A 21,831-nucleotide genomic window follows, 5' to 3' on the forward strand; every position below is an offset into this window, starting at 1 on the left:
TAGTCTCTATTTCTAGTATTTGTCATGATTATTCGTACGGTGTGTTGCCTTCGAATTTTCTGGGATTTCCCCAACTAATTCCCATTACCGTTATTATCCGACAGCTCATAGATCTGATTTTTCGTGTGTAGTTCTTTCAACATCGAGAGCGTGTTTTAACATCCGTCATACATGGAGAAATATCTGGAAATAAATTCCAGCTAGAATCCGGGAGCATTGTGATAAACGTTTATTCCAGAGCTTGCTTAAAAATAATCTGAAAGTCAAATCTGTGGGGTATTAGTTCAATTATTGTGTAGTGTTTTGGTGTTTATGAGTATTTTTATTTGACAAGTTATTTTATGGCTGCTTCAATTTTAGTGCTGTCAAACTGGCAGCTCTTAATTATGCCACTAGAAATATGCAGCGTGTGTGTTTTTTTAACTGTGGGTACATTTGTATTTAAATAAAGATGTTCTAATTTTGGTAGCAACAGTTCTGGTGCCTCCAATTACACAAGGCTATGATTATAGTCTAAGTAATTATCAAATTACCTCTTAACGTGGTAAATAGCCCTTCTAGCCTAAACAAAAGACAAGAATTTTTGGAGGTTAATAATAAGAAAATTATTTGTAATTATTGATAATAAAAATAAACAGCAAAGAAATTCAAATAATATTCAAGTTTTTAAAGAAATTGAAAGAGAAAGAGAAACATGTCGCTGTTGTTATTCGAATGACGTCCAGCCTATGAAATTGAGGAAAACCAGCCCAAAGAACATGAAGAACTCATTAAAAATGAAAAATTAGAGCCACTGCAATTTAGGAAAACTAAACTAGCCCAGAGAGTATAAAACACTGATAATAGAAGAATGAGTATGGAGCCAAACAGCCCAAAGCAACACCATAATAGCCCAAAGAGTATGGAAAGCTTATATTAGAAGAAAGCGTATGGAGCTGAATAGCCCAACGCCCAAATATGATAGCCCAAACAGTATGGGGAACTGATGATATATTTCAGCTGGCGTGCGCTTTTGATGGCTCAGTGCAATACGTATACGATGCACAATACGTATAGTACCTTGCAATACGAGTTTTTTTTTCCTTTTTTTTGAAAAGGTCATACAGAAATATGAAATTTTAGTCACTTAGGTCAAAAGGACAAGATATCTTTGTCAATGCCTTTTATCTACTGATGTCTGAAGCACACTTAGGAGAAAAAAAAATATAGGTTTCTTCGACCGTACAATTGTCAATTAGTAATGCTAGCTACTAAATTTAGCTTCAAAAGCGTTAGTAATATTTAGTCTAGTGTATTTTTTGAACCATCTGTCAGGGAGAATCACCAGTAGGCGCGGGAATCCCAGAAAAACATTTCCTTAGAATGGAGTTTCTGGTCTTTAAGTTATACTATTTTGTTTTAGTCTAATTTTAGCCATCAGTCAGTGAGAACCTACAGTAGGGGTGGAAATTTCAGGGAAAGATTTCCGCAAAATGGAGTTTTAGGTCCTTTTAGTTATACGATTTTGTTTTAGTCTATTATTGAACTATCAGTCTGTGAGAACCACCAGTAGGAGAGAAAATTCCAGAAAACAATCTCCTTAGAATAGATTTCCCGGTCTTGTTAGCTATTATTTGGCATTTCATTTTTACTATGGGACGTGATCGTCTCTTACTAAGTTGCTAGTTACCGTTGCAACCTGGAAAAATTATTGCAGCTGCAGCTTCAATCATGGTACTGCTAAAATGATATTACAATGGGTAATAGTTCGTTCTTCGATATGATTTACTATGATGTGTTAGAGAAAAATGCAGTTCTTCATAAGAAATTAGTTATATTTCAAACATTAGTTTTTTTAATTATAAAAGACACTAGATGTGCCAATTTCCTTTAAAATGTGCCATTAAACAGCTCTCTACGATGTTAAAATGCCCCGTCATTTAAGAAAAAGAAAAAAAAAGAAAAAAGATGCCTTATATGCAATATATCGCTGTTGAAACTACTTTCTTTGATTTTTAAGCCAATATATTTTTCTTGTTGCTAAAGCCAAGGGACGGGAACTTTCTTATATAGGGGTTTCGGACAAAGCTGTTGTAATAGCGTACTTCTTGTTTTGATTTGACTGTATTTTTGTATTGCTAGCTACCGCTGCAACCCGAATTGGTATTAAAAACAAGAAAAAGCCTACGGCTTTTTATTAGTTTGATATGTAAAGAGAAATTTCAGAGAATAAAGCAGGTAGGTAAGTAAAATATTACACCATACCCAGAAAAGTTTACCAATCATAATGCTGCCGCTATAGTTAAGGCTACAACTATTAATCAATATTTCAGTAGCTATGAGCTAGCCTTCGTTCTTTATTATAAAGTATAATATAACTACTACTACTACTACTAACAACTTACCGCAGAGCAAAGCCACCTGAAGCCAACACAGCAACGTACACTCCTCCTTCATTATAACGTAACATAACATAAACCATTTTAATAATGGGTTGTTCAAAGCCTGGATGGCGCAATGAATAGCGTGATAGAATTTTAATCTGAAGGTGGCAGTTCCAATGCTTACCACGGGCAATTTTTAAACATTTGTCAATTTAAAGTCTAAACAAAACTTCTATTAATGACTACTACATGAGATACTCTGGACTAACACCGTTTATGATGAACTATATCGATCCTTTATGAAACCGTATTGTAATCTTTTTTCAAAAATAAGGAAAATTTTCTCAGGCTCGGAAATTTCAAGGGTAATACTAAACTCGATGAAACAAATATATTTGAAATCAGCGTAAATATCCGATTCTTTTGACGTAGCTATTGGTATCAAAATTCCGTTTTTTAGAGTTTCAGTTCCAATTGAGCCGGGTTGCCTCTTACTTATGGCTCTTCATTTATTATCACGTCTTATGTGTAATCCTTTAGGGGAAAAAAATAAAACAGGAAAAAGCCTATGGCTTTTTCTTATTTGGTATAGTAAGAGACGAACCTCGAAAAGTCAGACAGCTAATTCATTCAAAAGATGATTTCATTATCTTAACTTTTAGTTACTATGCTAGTTTCTAGGAAAGTAAGGTTTTATTACAAACTTTTAGTCTCCTAGTAATGTTCAATTATAATATTCAGTTACTATTCGTTCTTTACTTTAACTGCTGCAACCCAGATTAACGCATTTATTATCATGTCTTATATTTAACTTATTTTTCACTTGTCGCCGATGGTACAAGGGTTAGCATACTTGCTTGTAACTGGTGGTTAGGAAAGCTGGCATTCATCAAGATTGGCCATAAAAATGCAGTTGTTAGTGGAAAAATTGATCCTATTTGAAAATATTTTTTTCATTACAAGCAGCACTAGATTCTTGCAATTTCCTTTAAAATGAGCCACTGAACAACTCTTTATTATGTTCCAGTGCCAAGCTATTTGTGGAAAAGAAAAAAAAAAGAGACAAATGAAAACAATGCCGTTTATGCAGAATATCGTAGTAGCTGCTACTTTTCCTGATTTTCAAGCCAATATGTTTCCTTTCTGTTCAAGCCAAGAGACGGTAAGTTTCGTATATAGGGGTTTCGGAAAAGGTGGTTCTAATGGTGTACTTCTTGTTGTGATCTGACTATTTTTTGGAGTTATGGGTTATTATATTTCTTAGCATTGGACGTGATTGTCTCTTACGAAGTGGCTAGCTACTGCTGCAACCCGGATAGAAATATTCTCTACAATTGCTAATAACCACCTATCCTTGGACAAAGTAACTCCAAGCCAACATAACTGTCTAAGACATGTCTCCATCCTACACCAATTTCTGATGTTCTATGTAAAAAGCAAAAAAATATGATAATTTGTTTTGTAATTTAAGTAATTAAAAGCAATAATATGGATTACAGTTACAAGGAAATAGCTCTTGATTCCTTTGATCTCTCTTCACTTGTATCTTCCTATTTTTTTTCAAAAAATTATTTAAAAAGGCTATTTTCTTTCTTGTGAAGAAAAGAAAATTAATGTTTGAATTCATTTAATATACTCACTTCGTTTAAAATTTGGGTGTTCAATTTTTTCCTTTTTTTCAGAACTCCAGTTCAGATATTGTCATTTTCCAATGCTAAGAAACAGAAGTATTAAAATTATGTTTACATTGTAAAGGGCGTGATTTTATGCGAGTAAATTTATGATAATAAAAAATTACTTTAAGCAGACAGTCGGAGGAAGACAGTCTAGAGATTGTCTTATTTTCATGTCCTAATACGGATAATGCAACTTTTTTCGGTTTGCATTTCTTGCTTTAGGCCAGCTTATTTCTTAATAATATCTGATCCATAATACAAAAATAATCCATTCTGAAAAAAAAAAATCAATAGACTTTATGTATATCCGAAGGCTACATCCAGGCATTAGCAGGGGACTCGGGCACAGTTAGACAATAACCGACACTAATAATCCAACAAAAATAGCAATTTTATGATTGTAATGAAGTGTTTGCATGACTATTTTAGTGTTCAAACAGTTCGTGGTAACAAATTGTAAGTAAGGAGCGACCCGGCTCAATGTTAACCGAAACTCTAAAAAACGGAATTTTGATACCAATAGATACATCAAAAGAATCAAATTTTGATGCTGATTTCAAATATATAAGTTTCATCAAGTTTATTCATACCCATCAAAAGTTACGTGCCTGAGAAAATTTGGCTGATTTTCAAAAAAAGGCTCAAAGACCCTCTAAAAATTATATTACATTAATGAAAATCACACCATTATATTCAGCAAATCAGAGAACCCTACTGTAGTGGTTTCAAGCACCTATCTACAAAAATTTGGAATTTTGTATTTTTTGCCAGAAGAAAGATCACGGATAATTGTTTATTTGTTTTTATGTTGTTTTTTTCTTTTTCCCAGGGGTGATCGTATCAACCCAGTAGTCCTAAAATATCGTAGGAGGGCTCATTGGAATGGAAATTAAAAGTTTTAGTTCCCTTTTTAAGTGAGCAAAAAAATGGAAGGCAACTAGGCCCCCTCCCATGGTCATTTTTTCCCAAAGTCACCCGATCAAAATTTTGAGATAACTATTTTGTTCAGCATGGTCGAAAATATGATAACTATGTCTTTTAGGATGACTTAATTCCCCTAAGGCCCCGGGGGGAGGGCTGAAAGTTATGAACTTTACCCAATGTTAACATATAGTATTGGTTATTGGGAAGTACACAGACGTTTTCTGGGGGGATTGTTTCTGGTAGGTGGCGGGGTGGGTGGGTCGGGGGTTATATGGGAGGTTTTTTCCATGAAGGAAGTTTTCATTGGGGAAGGGACATTGCGATGAAGGGGTGCCGGATTTCCCATCATTATTAAAGAAAAAGATCAGAAATTAAATAAAAAAAAAAGTTTTTCAACTGAAAGTAAGGAGCAACATCAAAACTTAAAACGAACAGAAAATACTACGTATATGATTGGGTTCACCCCTTAGTCAATACCTCGCTCTTTAAGCCAAATATTTTTTAGTGCTTTCATAAGAGCTATTTATTCTAATTAACGGCCTTTGTGATTAAGGGGTCATTTTTAAAGAATTGGAACAAAATTCGAACTTTAGCTTAAAGAGTAAGGTATTGACTAGGGGGCAAACCCCCTAATATACCTATTAAAAATATATGAATATAGAAGTTCGTTACGTAAGTTAATTCGTAAGTTACGTAAGTTAATTCGTAAGTTACGTATATTTATTACTAATAAAAACGATCGTAAATAAAATTAAACAAGTTTCGAGAAAGCCATTTGACCAAATAAAAGTAAAATTAATATGCAAATTTGTTTTAATTATTCATGTATGGTGAGCCAAAATCAAAACCTGCATTAATTCAAAAACGTACAAAAATTAAATAAAAAAAACAAGTTTTTTTAACTGAAAGTAAGGAACGACGTTAAAACTTAAAACAAACAGAAATTATTCCGTATATGTAAGGGTCTGTCCCCTCCTCAACGCCTCGCTCTTTACGCTAATGTTTGACTGTCGCACAAATCTTTTTTTTTCAAAAAATAAAAAACTTTAACGTAAAGAGCGAGGCGTTGAGGAGGGGACAGCCGCTTTCATATACGGAATAATCAAAGCTTCATTATTTCAAAAACATTCAGAAATTAAATAAAAAAAACAAGTTTTTTTAACTGAAAGTAAGGAGCGACATTAAAACTTAAAACAAATAGAAATTATTCCGTATATGAAAGAGGTTGTCCCCTCCTCAATACCTCGCTCTTTACGCTAAAGTTTTTATTGCTTTAAAAAATAAATTTGTGTGACAGATTCAAACTTTAGCGTAAAGAGCGAGGTATTGAGGAGGGGACAGCCCCTTTCACATACGGAATAATTTCTGTTTGTTTTAAGTTTTAATGTTGCTCCTTACTTTCAGTTAAAAAAACTTGTTTTTTTTATTTAATCAAGGAAAAAGAGGATGTAACCTAAACTGTTAGTCGGTATTTTTCTCCGCATCTTTGTACTAATTTATAATCCATACATTTGGCTGAGGCATAGCAATACTTTCTGTTGTTCCCTGAAAATATCTGATATCCCGTTAGAGAAACAGAGAACAAAATTCATTTGGCTTTAGTTCGGCTTCTTGTTCTAAGTTCATGCTAGAGGCATGATTATTTATGTCAATCAGAATTACAAAAAGTCAGAATAAAGCTTTATACGTTCTTGGGTTTGAGCATAGAGAGAGAGAGAGAGAGTGGATTTATAAAAAATAATGTGTCTAAGAAACTTTTCGTACTTTGTACTGGCTTTATATTACTCCCAATAAAATTGATTAGGTTTTGAGTTTTTTTTTTGCTGGATCAAAATTTTACATAGCAGCGACGAGTAAACACAACAGCGGGTAAATAAAGATTAGGTAATCTAGCAGAAAGCTTCACTTTCTGACTTGTGCTTAAAAACAATTCCATTAGAGTGAAAAATATGACTATCAAAAAGGGTACTAGCCCTCTCAATTCCCATTGAACGAGCACCTTTTGAAGTTTTTACGACTACTCTAACTATAAAAACCATATATGCCCCCAGGGCATAACTTACAACCTCTCCCCTGGGGGCTCTGGGGGGTTTGTCATCCTTAAATACATAATTTCCAGAACTTTCAACTAAGTTAAACAAAATAGTTATCTCTATACTTTGATTGAATGTGTTTGAGGAAATGGTGGGCGTGAGAGAGGGGTTAGTTGCCCTTCAATCACTTTTGACTATTAAACTGGCACTAGTCCTTTCAGTTTCCAATTGAATGACCCTTTTTTGATGTTTTTACAACATCGCTTTCTATAAAAACCTTACAAGCCCCCGCGGCATAACTTACAACCCTCACCCTGAGGGTTGGTGGGGGGAAGGGTTGTCATCCTTAAAGACCTAGTTTCCAAAAATTTCAACTACGTTGAATAAAATGGCTATCTAAAAATTTTGATTGGATGTGCTTGGGGAAAAGGTGGGCGTGAGAGGGGGTTAGTTGCCCACAAATCACTTTCGACTATTAAAAAGGGCACTACCCCTTTAAATTTCCAACTGAATGAGCTCTTTTTCAAGTTTGTACGACAAAGATTTCAATAAAAACCTTATATACCCCCAGGGCATAACTTATAACCCTTGCCCTGAAGACTGTGGGGGGAGTGTCCAGCTCAAAGGTATAATTTCCAGAACTTTAAACTGCGTGGAACAAAATGGCTATCTCAAAATTTTGATTGGATGCGTTTGGGGAAATGGTGGAAGTGGAAGGGGTGTTAGTTGCATTTCAATAGCTTTCGACTATTAAAAAGGGCACTAACCTTTTTAATTTCCAATCGAATGAGCCCTTTTTTGAAGTTTCTACGACAACGCGTTCTATAAAAACCTTATATGCCCCTAGGGCATAACTTACAACCCTTCCCCAGAGGGCTGTGGGGGAGTGTCCTCCTCAAAAAAATAATTCCGATCTGGATATAAACTACGCTGAACAAAATGGCTATTTAAAAATTTTGATTGGACGTGTTTAGGGAAAAGGGTGGCGTGATAGGGGGGTTGGTTGCCCTCAAATCACTTTCGACTATTAAAAAGGGCACAAGACCATTGAATTTCCAATCGAATGACCGCTTTTTGAAGTTTCTTCAACAAAGATTTCAATAAAAACTTATATTCCCCCAGGGCATAACTTATAACCCTTGCCCTGGTATGGAAAAAAAATTGTGCCAACATCGTTCTTTACTTAGGCAACGCGATTGCGCTGCCTATAAAAAGGACAATTTCAATTTCCAATCAAATGAGCCTTTTTTAAAATTTTTATAACAACTTTCTGTATAAACCGTATATGCCCCCAGGGCATAAATTACAACCCTTGCATTGAGGGCTCTGAGGCGGTTATCATCGTAAAAGACCTAATTACCAGAACTTTCAACTACGTTGAACAAAATGGATATCTCAAAATTTTGATTCGATATGTTTGGGAAAATGGTGGGCGTGAGAGGGGCGTTAGTCGATATCCAATTGTTTTCAACTATTAAAAAAGGCACTAGCCCTTTCAATTTCCAATTGAATGAGCCCTTTTGAAGTTTCTACGACAACGCTTTCAATAAAAACTTTATTTGCCCACAGGGCATATCTTACAACCCTTGTCTTGAGGGCTGGGGGGGGAGGGGTTTTTATCCTTAAAGATCTAATTTCCAAAACTTTCAACTACGTTGAATAAAATGGTTGTCTAAAAATTTTGATTGGATGTGTTTGGGGAAAAGGTGGGCATGAGAGGGGGGTAATTTGCCCTCAAATCACTTTCAACTATTAAAAAGAGCACTAGCCATTTGAACTTCATATCGAATGAGACCTTTTTCAAGTTTCTACGATAGAGATTTCAATAAAACACCTTATGTTCTCCCAGGGTATGACTTATAACCTTTGCCACGAAGGCTTTGGGAGAAGTTTTCTGCTCAAAGGTATAGTTTCCGTAACCTTGAACGTCTTGGAACAAATTGTATATCTAAAAATTTTTACTGGACGTGTTTCGGAACATAGTGGGCGAGGCAGGGGTGTTAGTTTCCTTCCAATCACTTTCGACTATTAAAAAGGGCATTAGCTGTTTCAATTTCAAATCAAATGAGCCCTTTTTGAAGTTTCTACGACAACGCGTTCTATAAAAACCTTAAATGCCCCCAGGGCATAACTTACAACCCTTGCCCTGAGGGTTGTGGGGTGGTTGTCATCCTCAAAGACCTAAATTCCAGAACTTAAAACTACTTTGAATAAAATGGCTATCTTAAAATTTTGATTGGATGTGTTTGGGGAAAAGGCGGGAGTGAGAGAGTGGTTAGTTGCCCTCCAATCACTTTCAACTATTAAAAAGGCCACTAGCCTTTTGAATTTCCAATCAAATGAGCCTTTTATGAAGTTTCTACGACAACGCCTTCTATAAGAACCTTATATGCCCCCAGGGCATAACTTAAAACACTTACCTTGAGGGTCGTGGGGGGGGGTCGCCCTCCTCAAAAATAGAATTTCTATGTTGATATCTCACATGGAAATCGACTACGCTGAACAAAATGGCTATCTAAAAATTTTTATTGGATGTGTTTCGGGAAATGGTAGGCGTAGAAGGGGTGTTAGTTGCCTTCCAATCACTTTCGACTATTAAAAAGGGCACAAGCTACTCCAATTTCCAATTGAATGAACCCTTTTCAAAGTTTCTACGATAACTTCTTCGATACGAAGTGCCCTGGTCTAAAGGAAATAAATAATAAATAATACATTGTGCCAACATCGTTCTTATATACCCCCAGGACACAACGTACAACCCTTGCCCTTAGGGCTGTGGGGGAGTCACCTCCTCAAAAATATATTTTCTATATGGAAATCAACTACGCTGAACAAAATGGTTATCTCAAAGTTTTGATTGGATGTGTTTGGGGGAATGATGGGTGTGGGGGGGGGCTAGTTTTCCTCCAATCACTTTTGGCTATTAAAAAGGGCACTAGCCACTCCAATTTCCAATCGGTTGAGCCCGATCGAATGAGTGAATGAGCTAGTACCCTTAAAAAAGGTACTAGCCCTTTGAATTCCCAATCGAATGAGCCTTTCTCGAAGTTTCTACGACAACGCCTTCTATAAAAACCTTATATACCCCCAAGGCATAACTTAAAACCCTTGCCCCGAGGGTTGCAGGGAAGTGTCCTCCTCAAAAACATATTTTCTATCTGGAAGTCAACTACGCTGGCCAAAATGGCTATCTCAAAATTTTGATTGGATGTGTTTGGGGGACTGAGGGGGGCGGGGGGGGGGGGGGGCATGTGACCTTCCCATCATTTTTGACTATTAAAACGGGCACTAGCCCTTTGAATTTCCAATCGAATGAGCCTTTTTTGAAGTTTCTACGGCAACACCTTCTATAAAAACGTTATATGCCCCCAGGGCATAACTTAAAACCTTTGCCCCGATGATTGCGGGGGAGTGTCCTCCTCAAAAAGATATTTTCTATCTGGAAATCAACTACGCTGAACAAAATGGCTATATCAAAATTTTGATTGGATGTGTTTGGGGCAATGAGGGGTGGGGGGGGGGCTAGTTGCACTCTAATCACTTTTGACTATTAAAAAGTGCACTAGCCCTTTGAATTTCCAATCGAATGAGCCTTTTTTGAAGCTTCTACGACAACACCTTCTATAAAAACCTTATATGCCCCCAGGGCATAACTTAAAACCATTGCCCAGAGGGTCGTGGGGGAGTGTCCTCCACAAAAAGATATTTTCTATTTGGAAATCAACTACTCTGAACAAAATAGATATCTCAAAATTTTGATTGGATGTATTTGGGGGAGTAATTGGTGCGGGGGGGGGCTAGTTGCCCTCCAATCACTTTCGACTATTAAAAAGGGCACTCGCCCTTTGAATTTCCAATCGAATGAGCCTTTTTTTGAAGTTTCTACGACAACGCCTTCTATGAAAACCTTATATGCCCTCAGGGCATAACTTAAAACCCTTGCCCAGTGGGTTGTGGGGGAGTGTCCTCCTCAAAAGGATATTTTCTATTTAGAAATGAACTACGCTGAACAAAATGGCTATCTCAAAATTTTGATTGGATGTATTTGGGGGAATGATGGGCGTTGGAGGGGGGCTAGTTGCTCTCCAATCACTTTCGACTATTAAAAAGGGCACTACAATTTCCAATCGAATGAGCCCTTTTCGAAGTTTCTACGACGACTCCTTCGATACGAAGTGCCCGGGTATGGAGAAAAAAAAACACACACACATTGTGCCCACTTCGTTCTTTACTTAGGCAGCACTAGCGCACTGCCTATGATGACTATGACATTGTTGATTTACTATAGGGAAAGAATTTTTTTAATTTTGTGCACTTTTGTTTTTTAACCCTATTTGTATAAGCCTTTAAAAATAATTTTATTCTTTTGCCCTATTAAAAATATGCTTCAATGAACTACAACACATCCAAACGTCGAGCCTGTTGTAATTGCTCCAAACGCTGGGATACTCTTTAGTGAGCATACGTTTTAAGTATAGACTGTAACCTTCTCTCTTCAAGTTTTGTGTTTAAACACAATTCGCTTACATATCACTTACAGTGTTTGACATGGAAACACTCTGAAGTCTCTTTGCTTTCATTTTTCAGGACTTTTTGTGTTATTCTTCAGTAAAAGCTGCTCAGCAAAAAAAAAAAAAAATACTAAGCCACACTTAACCATAACTGTGACACCTAATGTACTATTTTAATGGATGTACATTTTAAATAAGCAATGTAGCATTGTTTATGTTGAGCAAACTTGTTATACATACGACCAAAACAAAACAAAAATTGATCTTTCTTCTTCCATTTAAAAATTTCCGTTATTTTACTTTTACACTACTACTCATATAAACAAAAATAATTGTGTCACACATTGTGATCTCTTAAACGGTGTACATTTGGAATAAATCAGTAACCTTTTCTCTTTAAAACTTGTGCTGAAATTACTTCTCTTACATTTTATCAACACAGGGAAAATTCTGATTCCTATTCTTTCAGTTTTTGAAGAGTTTTTAATTTACCTCTAAGTAGCTCCTTTGGAACACATAAAGTTACGTTTTTCCTCTTCAACGTCACTGTATGTGCTACTCTTCGAATGTGCTACTCTTCAACAGGTATATATTTAAGATAAGCGCAGAAGCCTTAAAATAAAGGTTGCAACCAGGTTTATGTTGAACACACTTCTATTATATTTGGTTAAAAAAAGAAAAAATTGGAAAAAATAATCTTCTATTTTCAAATACTCTTTATTTTACCTTTAAACAGCTTCTTCGACAATCACAATATTAATTATTTTAGAGACTTATCTGAAAAAAAGAAGAGGAAAACGCCAGAAACAGCCAGAAAAGGAAATACACACTTCTGTTTAGCAAGATTTAAATTTAAGCCAAGCCTTAATTTGAATTTGAGCCAGACCTTAAAAAGTACAGTTTTACAAGATTCAATTGTGTATTTCCTTACTTTATTAAAAGTCAATTTCACCACCATAAAATCCTTCATCAGTCTCACCTCTTTCTGCGTCTACAAAGTCTTCTGGATCATTATAAGTTTCTTCAAAGACTTCAGCGTCACCTTCATAGAGTTCTACAGGAATTTCCTCATTTTCGTTAAGAGTCTCAGCACCATTTCGATTTTCTGCTTCATTGCTATTACTTTCAATAGCCTGTCTGTTATCCCTAAAAATGCTACCTAAGGTTGCGCCAAAAAAACCTCCGCCAAGAAAACCAAGGCCAGAAGCGGCCATATTTCCAAGGCCTTTTGACCTTGAGCGGAACTGGGTATTCGGTATATTTCTTTGTGGATTTACGTCAGAAAGAAATTCTTGATTTCTTGGTATAAAAACCTTCCCTCTGGGTTGCATTGTTTCCTTAGGCAAATCTGGATACATTCTGGTTTCACGGTTTTGATGAGTATCTGGAAATGTTGATATTTCTTCTGATCCACCTAAAAACAAACATTTCAGAATTTTCGTTTTATTCAGTACCAGGTATTAATTATATTCACTTGCATTTTGGTAATCAGTTTAGCGTCAACAGAGCTTTTTTTTAGATCTAGTTTTACAGGCTCAAAATACAGCTACTTAATGACAAAAATCAATACCAAAAATAACGAAACGTTTAGGCAGCTGCATTTTCTTATTAATTCCTTTTTAAGAAGCCTGTTTGACTGGCTCCAAGCTTTGGTTAAACTTAAAAATAACAAACCAAAATAACCTTTCAAAAAAAAACAATACAAATTGCATACCAGTAACATTATAGAAGATGACATAATTTGCCCATAAATAATTATACCAAGTAGTATTCTTAAAGTAATATGCCCATGGATACCATGTCCACAACTAACAAAGCCTTTGGTAGCCATATTTTGTTACTATTTCTCATTTAAGAAGTATAATTAGCTCTATACTCAAATACGCTTCACCTTGGTTTTGTTGTTTACACCCCTCCCCCCCCCCTAAATCAAATCAAATATTTTATTGATTGTTTTTTTCACCCCACTTTATCATACATTTACAATATGTTCAAATCTTTCGTTCTTTTGATCAGCTGAGCACAATTTACTGAACTGCGGCTAGGTAGGCATATATCTAGGATTTTATTCGCTAAGGGGGAGGTGGCTATATTTTTTATACAGAGCAGTAATATAGAAAAATATACCTTTTTAGCCATCATTTAAGTGAAAGTGTGTATTTGTATGCTGTTTGTCAAAATTCAAGTGGAAGGAGGTTTTATATTCCGTCTTTTTCGTCAACTTGCTTCAATAAACTTTTCTCTTGCAGAGTAAGGGGATTAAAAATCTTTTCTAGTTATTAGGGGCTATACAGTTTTTTTAAATATTTTGTATTTTTGGTGCTTTCAATAGCTCTGTACAATTTTATTAATTAGAATCAGTTTGTCAATACCACTTGTACCAGAAACCCCAGAATACTGAATTTATCGGTTGATGTGCACGTATCCAGAATTTTTCCGTGAGGGGCGATAGTAATAAACTTCAAGCGGGGTTCTAAAATTAAAAAGATGACCTTTGTGAGAATGTGGGAAAGCCATCATAACCTGACTAAATTGTAAAAATAGCAAAGTATGACTTTTTGAGTAATTATAAAGGAAACGAAGTATTAATTTTCTTTGTGTAAGTAAACAACATTACATTTGAATAAGAATACCCTTGATCCATCAAGGACCATAAACTGCAAATACTAAACCGCTGTTTCAATCTCAAGGGGTCAACGGCAAGAAGTATTACGCGACTTGTATCACATGACGAAAACAGGATTTTATAGAGAGAAAGCGGAAACTAATCGTTTGAACAGAAGACTTATTATTAGGATTACATCAAAACTGGTCTCTGGCCAATGAGAGAAAAGAATAACAAAATAAGACAAAACTTAAAATAGGGATTCGGGGACGAAAACTGGGTAGTCTTTCTTGGATCAAACAAGGAGTAAGTGTTTTTACTTTTTAATTACGATAGGCTACCACTGTCGGTCTGAATTCTCCTTGGGGATAAAAGTTTGAAGATAAAAGTTAAAATAAGAAGAAAACCTCTAAAGATTTCTGGCACTTGGAAATAACTTTAATACGTATATAGGAGAAATTTATTAACAACTAGTGCTGAAATCTATATTTTACGAGAAGTTGGTGATTTTGGGCTTATAGTTTCGGTAGTATTTCCACTTAGACAAGGCTTGAGCCATTTGGACAAAACAGCATTTTAAGGTTAGAATAAGCTAATTTAAATTTCTTCCCAGAAATTTAAGCTTTGAATAACTGAGGGTTTAAAGAGGAAAGGAACCTTAACCAAGAAGTCAACATTAACACGAGCCCTTTTGCTCCCCCTTTCAGGCTAGAGTTTCCTGGGGCTTTTCTTTAATTTATAACGAACTTGTACCCAAAAATTGGAATTATCGGAAAATAACATTAATTCCCCCCCCCCCCCCTTTGAGCAATCTTCAGACGTTTATACAAAGAGGAAAACAGTTCTCGTTTTAATCATTCTTTCCTTTCGTTAAACCCATACTGCATGTTTATACAAAGGTGACCTTAATGTTTATACAGGTAGGTTAGGGGAAAAGGGAGCAATATTGTCAGCTTAAGAATTTCCAAGCCTTTATGTCCAAAAATTTTCAATTAAGTTTTCCCTGCTAAAGTTAGAGCTTAATAAAGGTCCAAGTAATACACAACCCTTTTCAAGATATAATAAGAGAATCTCTTGGTTTTGGTTAATGAAAATCGAATTAAAATCATGTACGGTTATTCTTAGTTTAGCTCAACAATAGTTTGAACTAAAGGACTTTAATAACCCAGAGCTCAAGCCTTGACTAGCTATTCAAGCGTAACTTTTTAAGTAGAAACATTCGATAGCCTAGAATTAACTTAATCTTTTTCTTTTCGGTAAACATTGGTGGATTGAACAAGTAGATCATTAGACCTTAGACCTAGAAGAGGTTTAGAAATATTCAACATAATCAGAATTAGAATATTTTTCTTTTTATCTTCTTTTGTAATAAAAATCAGTTGTCACTGAATTCTGAGTACCGATTTCTTACCCAAGCCTCAGTTTGTATCACGCTACCAAATATATTAGCCCTGTTAGTAGGGGCCAACTTACACCTTTTTACCCTATAATTAAGCCAAAAGGAAAAAAAAACTGTATATTGTCACACGAATCGGGAGGGGATTCAACATTCTAAAAATTCCCTCTTCGTGCGGTCCTTGCAGCTTGGCATTATCTTGCAAAATTTATTTTCAAATAAATTATTACCATTGTAAGCGAATCCATGATCGGGCTGTGAATTCGTAGCTTGGGCATGTTCTTCTTGGTTAAAAGGTGGTGCACTTGGCAGTGTCTGAGATACCTTAATAAAGAAATTAATCAAAACTAAGAATAGCTCGCACTACGTTTTTACATTATAATAAGCAATTATTCATTGGAGGGAAGGACAAATAAAAATTTCAAGGACCTTTTCAAATACCTCCTTTAAAACTTTCCCCATTAAACCTGTCGAAATAAGCTCTAACGCTGCTAATAAAAACTTAACCCAGGACAAAGTGGCTCAAGGCTGACATGACTGTCCGGTTCTTTTCGACTTATCCAATCAGAGATGCACTCTCCCCTCCCCCTCCCGAAATTTATACCTCTTTTAAACCTTTTGAGTTTTTTTTAATCTTTCAACCTTAAACCTATTGAAATAAGTTCTTCTATTACATGCAGCGCAACTTCTTTTAGGATAAAGCAACTGAAGGCCAACAAGCTACCTATCTTCCTTTTCACCTCCACCCTCAGAGTTTCACTTTTTACTCCCTCTCAAGCAAATTTTCCCCTCTTTTAGACCTTTTTGGAATACCTCTTTCAAGCCTTTAAGCCTTAAACTAATTGAAATATTTTCTACTACTTCTAATAACCACTCATCCTTGGACAAAGCTACTCCGAGCCAACATAACTGCCTAAGAGCCGTCTCAACTCTCTACTTCATCCTGTAAAATCTATACCTCCTCTATACTTTTCAAAATACCTCTTTTAAATCTTCAGACATTAAACCTATTCACAATAGCTCTGCGAATAATATATCCTGTCCTGTAACTAAGTATCCTATTCCTAGGACAAAGCCACTTAATGTCAACAAAAATATCTAGGCTTTTTTTCAAATCCTCTTTAATCAGAGCTTCACACTTTGTTCCCTCGTTCAAAATTCATACCTTCTTGAAACCTCTTAAAATGCCTCTTAAGACCTTTTTGGAATACCTCTTTCAAGCCTTTAAGCCTTAAACTAATTGAAATATTTTCTACTACTGCTAATAACCACTCATCCTTGGACAAAGCTACTCCGAGCCAACATGACTGCCTAAGAGCCGTCTCAATTCTCTGCTTCATCCCATAAAATTTATGCCTCCTCTATACTTTTCAAAATACCTCTTTTAAATCTTCAAAGATTAAACCTATTTACATAAGCTCTGCGAATAATATATCCTGTCCTGTAACTAAGTATCCTAGGACAAAGCCACTTAATGTCAACAAAAATATCTAAGCTCTTTTTCAAATCCTCTTTAATCAGAGCTTCACACTTTGTCCCCTCGTTCAAAATTCAAACCTTCTTGAAACCTTTTAAAATGCCTCTTAAGACCTTTTTGGAATACCCCTTTCAAGCCTTTAAGCCTTAAACTTATTGAAATATTTTCTTCTACTGCTAATAACCACTTATCCTTTGACAAAGCTGGGCCGAGCCAACACGACTGCCTAAGAGCCGTCTCAACTCTGCTTCATCCCATAAAATCTATACCTCCTCTATACTTTTCAAAATACCTCTTTTAAATCTTCAAACATTAAACCTCTTGACATAAGCTCTGCGGCTAATTCCAACTTATCTCAGGACAAGGCCAATTCTGGCCAGCATGACTGCCTAAGCTTTTTTCCATCCCTTTATAATTCTGGTGTCAACCTTTGAGGCTATTGCCGTTGCCACAGCCACCAGAATAGAAAAAAATATCTTGTCAACACTAATTCACTACTTTGAGATACACGTAAACGGAACTTGTTCACAAGGTGCTTTAAGAACAATTAAACTACTTTGGCTATCAAAATGTATTTGTAATATTTGGATAAGTCCTTTTGTTACTATAACAGTTTTTAAAGGCAAATCAACTTATTTGAATGTCGACACCTGAGATCAAGCTCACTATTAGAATGAGCTTTCCACGAGGCAAATAGAACAAAACGATACATTGTTCCACAATTGGTTATCAACGGCACAAAGAAATTGTCAGTAACATAGCACACACCATTTTCGACATCTCGGGTTTTTATTTTCATGGAACCAACTAATGGGAATTCCTGAATATATTGAGTCAACCAATGAGAAACATCAAGTTCAAGAACAAATTGGGTTAGAAAATCAATCAACTATTCAACGTTTTCCTCAAGATTAAAAGATGCACAAGATATTTTTTCTAGGTTTTCACTAGAAAACGGATTGAAAACATGCCCGTTTATCATAATGGAAAAATGATAGTTATGTTACGAAATTATTTTGCCATTCCTTGAAGTCTGGAATCAACAAACAAACTAATAGTCATTTTCAGTATTTATTCTCTGGTAATATTAAGAACATGTCTTAGAATATTTTATAAATAGCTAAACGTCCTTGATAATTATTACTACTGTATAAACTGGTTGTAACTTTGGAACTTCTCTTGAAAGTTAAAAAAGTTTTAACAATGAAAGACAAAGAAAGTAAATTTTTCCTTCTTTCAAGAAACGGCAAAGGGGAATGAGCTAAGCACTTTTCTTACATAGGAAATGGAACTAAATATTTACATAGTCTTTAGTTTGTTCTTTCATGGTGTATTCGAGAGACATCCAATATCAAGTAAAAGAAAACAGAGAGATAATTTCTGTAACTTATTTCCTTAACAATATTTCTAGTTTTATCTTTTATGCGATGGGAAATTTTTCATCTGCTTTTACCATTATTACAAAAAGTCTTGGGAAAAACATGCAATAAATTTATTTGGCTGTTGCAAAAGGGTTAGGATGATGAACATCAGTAATTCTTAGGAACATTATAATTTATTTGTAATTACTTAGGAACGACTGCAACCTTCATTACGGTATATTTTTCTTTAAAAATAAAATTCTCACAAAAAATACCCTCCTGGTAGATGTTAGACTAAAAACAGTCTTGCCAGATAACTGGTACAAAATAGCCCAGCGTAAAAGCCAAAATGCCACTTTGCTGGGGTTTGTCAAAACCTCCAAACCTCCTGTTAAGGCTTTTAGAAAATGGAAAACCAAATGGTTATCTTATAATTTGTACTTCCTAGAATCTTGACTTTCTTTGGGTCAATATTGAAGTTTCACAACTCAAACAGGCAGAAAAAAATATTTTGCTGTGGTACGACCTCTTTTTTGCTTAAAAGGATATCATCTGCTGACGAATTATCAAAAACTTTGGTAATTACTACAGCATTAACAGCATTATCAGCTGATGAATTATAAATAACGGAGGTCATTTTAACCTTAACATTATGCTTCACAGCCATTTTTCATGATTGGGGCTCAGGACCTGCTGTTTAGGGTTTTAGACCACAAAAAACACTATTTTTTGAGTAAAAGAGCGCTGAAAGTGCAGTCTTTCAAAAAATTATTTAGAAAATTCACTAGCTCCATATCTTGTCTTCAAACTAAAAATCATTTGTATTTACAGGGGGGGGGGAATTAATGAAAAAAAAATCCAGAATCAATTCAAATTATTGAAGTCAACATCTGACTGTATTTAGATTTTCATTCAAAGCGAGCAATAGAAGACATATAACGAAACTAAAAAAGCATAAAGTATTAAGCACAAAAAATAAATCGGAAATACCACACTCACATTGCTCACAGTAGAAGCTATTGAAACCATCCAGGAGCTGCATTTGGATAAAAATCTTATTTAAAAAAACAACACTTTTTTGCAAAACTTAAATTATAAGAAAAATTGCATTCAGTTGAACTTGTAACCACAATCTCTTATAGAACGGGAAAATTTTATCCAGCGCTCAGTTTCTGGTAAATTAAAATAAGAGTCAGGTCCAAAACTTTTAACAGGTTTGGCTCAAGTTCAAGCCCTCACCTCTAGAATGTAAGAACAAAAATGTCCAAATACTTTAATTTCTTAGAAAATCTCCAGCTCCTTTCATGTACCACGAAAAAAACCTGATAGTTAAGCTTTGAAACTTGGACTCCTATTTTTGACAGCTGTCATAGTTTCAATCACACTATTTACAGCCCATAGTTCTAATGCCTTTCCCAAATAAACCTCATACGCATAAAATTGTCAAATTATAGCTAATATGAATGCATAAATAATTTACTAAATATAATTTAAAACTAATTGTAACTTATTTAATGTATGTAATTGATTCTGCAAGGTCGTTTCAAGTGTGGGTATAATATTATATAGAATATCTGTTTCTATAGAAAGATTTTTGAAGATTTTTTAGTTTGAAGATATTTGACTTAAGATGGAGGAGACGATAATTACAATTATGGAGCACAGGGAGGATTTTTGACTAAAGGTGGAGGAGACGACAATTACAATAATGGAGCATAAGGAGGATTTTTAACAAAAGGTGGAGGAGACGACAATTACAATTATGGAGCACAGGGAGGCACTTCTGAACGTTGATATAGTGTTGTTCAATGATTAATGCTTACCATTGAAGAGCCTAATGCTTACCATTAATACACAATAGACAAGGTGCACTACCAAATGAAGAATAACAGAATTAAAAACAAGAGTTTTTGAAAGCAGCAACGATTCAGAGCCTAAAGAGCCCAATACTTACCATTAATACACAATAAACAAGGTGCACTACCAAATGAAGAGTAACAGAATTAAAAACAAGAGTTTTCGAAAGCAGCAACGATTCAGAGCCTAAAGAGCCTAATGCTTACCGTTAATACACAATAAACAAGGTGCACTACCAAATGAAGAGTAACAGAATTAAAAAAAAGATTTTTCGAAAGCAGCAACGATTCAGAGCCTAAAGAGCCTAATGCTTTTATGGCACTATATGGCTCATTTTTTATTGTCATTTTCGCTTGACTTAGGAAAATTGGCTCCAATTTTTCGAAAGTTTTCGAAAGCAGCAACGATTCAGCTCATTCCCAAAATCTATTAAAGTGTTATTAATATTTTGACTTATCAATGTGTATCAATTAAAGTGCCAATGGTTCAGCATCGAAATTAAAGAATTTATACTAGCAACATTTATTAGTTTTTAATTGGTTGTTGAAGTAAAAACTGTTCCAACAAATTTATTATTTGATCTTTTTTCCATAAATTTATCATTGAAATTAAATGGGTATCTTAAACACATGAAAAGTATTCAAACAAGCATAAATATACATACTTCCTCATAAAACCTGTCAGAAAAGAACAAAACTGCAAAAATTCTGCGCAAATTTAGAAATTGTTATGTGTATTGTGTGTGTGGTTTCATACCTGAAAACAGTTTACGGATTTCAAATTTCCTGAACAAAGCTTCTGGTCTTTTAAATTCTCACAGCTACTCAAAATTGGAAATAAATAAATATGAAAAAGCTCACTTTAGGTCTTCTAAAGATTCACAAAGAAACCAAAGATATTTTTTATTTCTTTTAGAGCCGACTACCAAAGTCTGATGGAAATTGCATCCTGGTGGGAAATTATCTGGGAAATCTGGAATCTGTCTACATTCATCACCAGAGACAATAGACTCTGGCCACTCTCTTAAGCATGCACCTCCAAGTGCCTCGGCTGAGAAACGCTGTTTGTACCATATTAAGGTGCTGTCTTCATATAGAACGGTATAAACTTCAGACCAACCACTTGACAGGAAACCACCTTCAATTTAAAAATATTATTATATCCAATATTTTTTAATATTACTTGCAATTGACAAGTGACCAAAGAAAACAGCAAAAAGAGATATAAATTTCAACCTTTTCGTTCAAAGATTCTGCACACTAAAATTCTAGTCTAGTTAATATGTATGAGTCAGTATAATATCAGAAGATTCATGCTGTAAATTTTAGAGTTTCTTTATTTTTTTTCGTTAAGTTTGATCTCAAAACGGATGATCATGTTAAGTTTTTGTCATGAACGCCATCTTTAATTATGTTGGATGCACAAACGGGTTTTACATTGTTGTCTATAGTTTGGCTTATCATTTCTCGTTCATTGTATTAACGATAATTCTTTCTGATTAATTAGTTTCAATCATTTGTTTTTTAGTAGGTTATTAGACTTTCACGAATTAAGGCAGTTCCTCCTAAGCAGGTCTGCACACATCTCAAGTGATGTTTCTGGGAACACAAGAAATCTATTCTAAGTTG

The 21,831-nt window shown here is 34.9% G+C and overlaps 1 protein-coding gene and 1 long non-coding RNA gene across 4 annotated transcripts in view; both read right to left on the reverse strand.

The window, feature by feature from the left end:
• The window catches only part of LOC148949982 (uncharacterized), a 90,692-nt gene extending 78,176 nt beyond the window's left edge, over positions 1-12,516 (reverse strand). The window contains exon 1 of the long non-coding RNA XR_016141948.1: positions 12,487-12,516. This is a non-coding gene — a long non-coding RNA (uncharacterized LOC148949982). The remainder of the gene's footprint in view (positions 1-12,486) is intronic.
• Positions 12,209-21,831, reverse strand: part of LOC148949983 (uncharacterized) — a 152,096-nt gene continuing 142,473 nt past the window's right edge. For all 3 annotated transcript variants that reach the window (XM_089091388.1, XM_089091387.1, XM_089091385.1), the window contains exons 3-6: positions 21,064-21,340; positions 19,346-19,382; positions 15,739-15,832; positions 12,209-12,921 (exon numbers count right to left, since the gene is read on the reverse strand). In XM_089091388.1, coding sequence (XP_088947514.1) covers positions 12,443-12,921; positions 15,739-15,832; positions 19,346-19,382; positions 21,064-21,340 — 887 coding nt within the window. In that variant the 3' untranslated portion in view covers positions 12,209-12,442. The remainder of the gene's footprint in view (positions 12,922-15,738; positions 15,833-19,345; positions 19,383-21,063; positions 21,341-21,831) is intronic.

This window comes from Artemia sp. Qi Xiang Cuo, chromosome 7 (genome assembly GCF_049724085.1).
Source record: "Artemia sp. Qi Xiang Cuo chromosome 7, ASM4972408v1, whole genome shotgun sequence".
NCBI lineage: Eukaryota > Metazoa > Arthropoda > Branchiopoda > Anostraca > Artemiidae > Artemia > Artemia sp. Qi Xiang Cuo.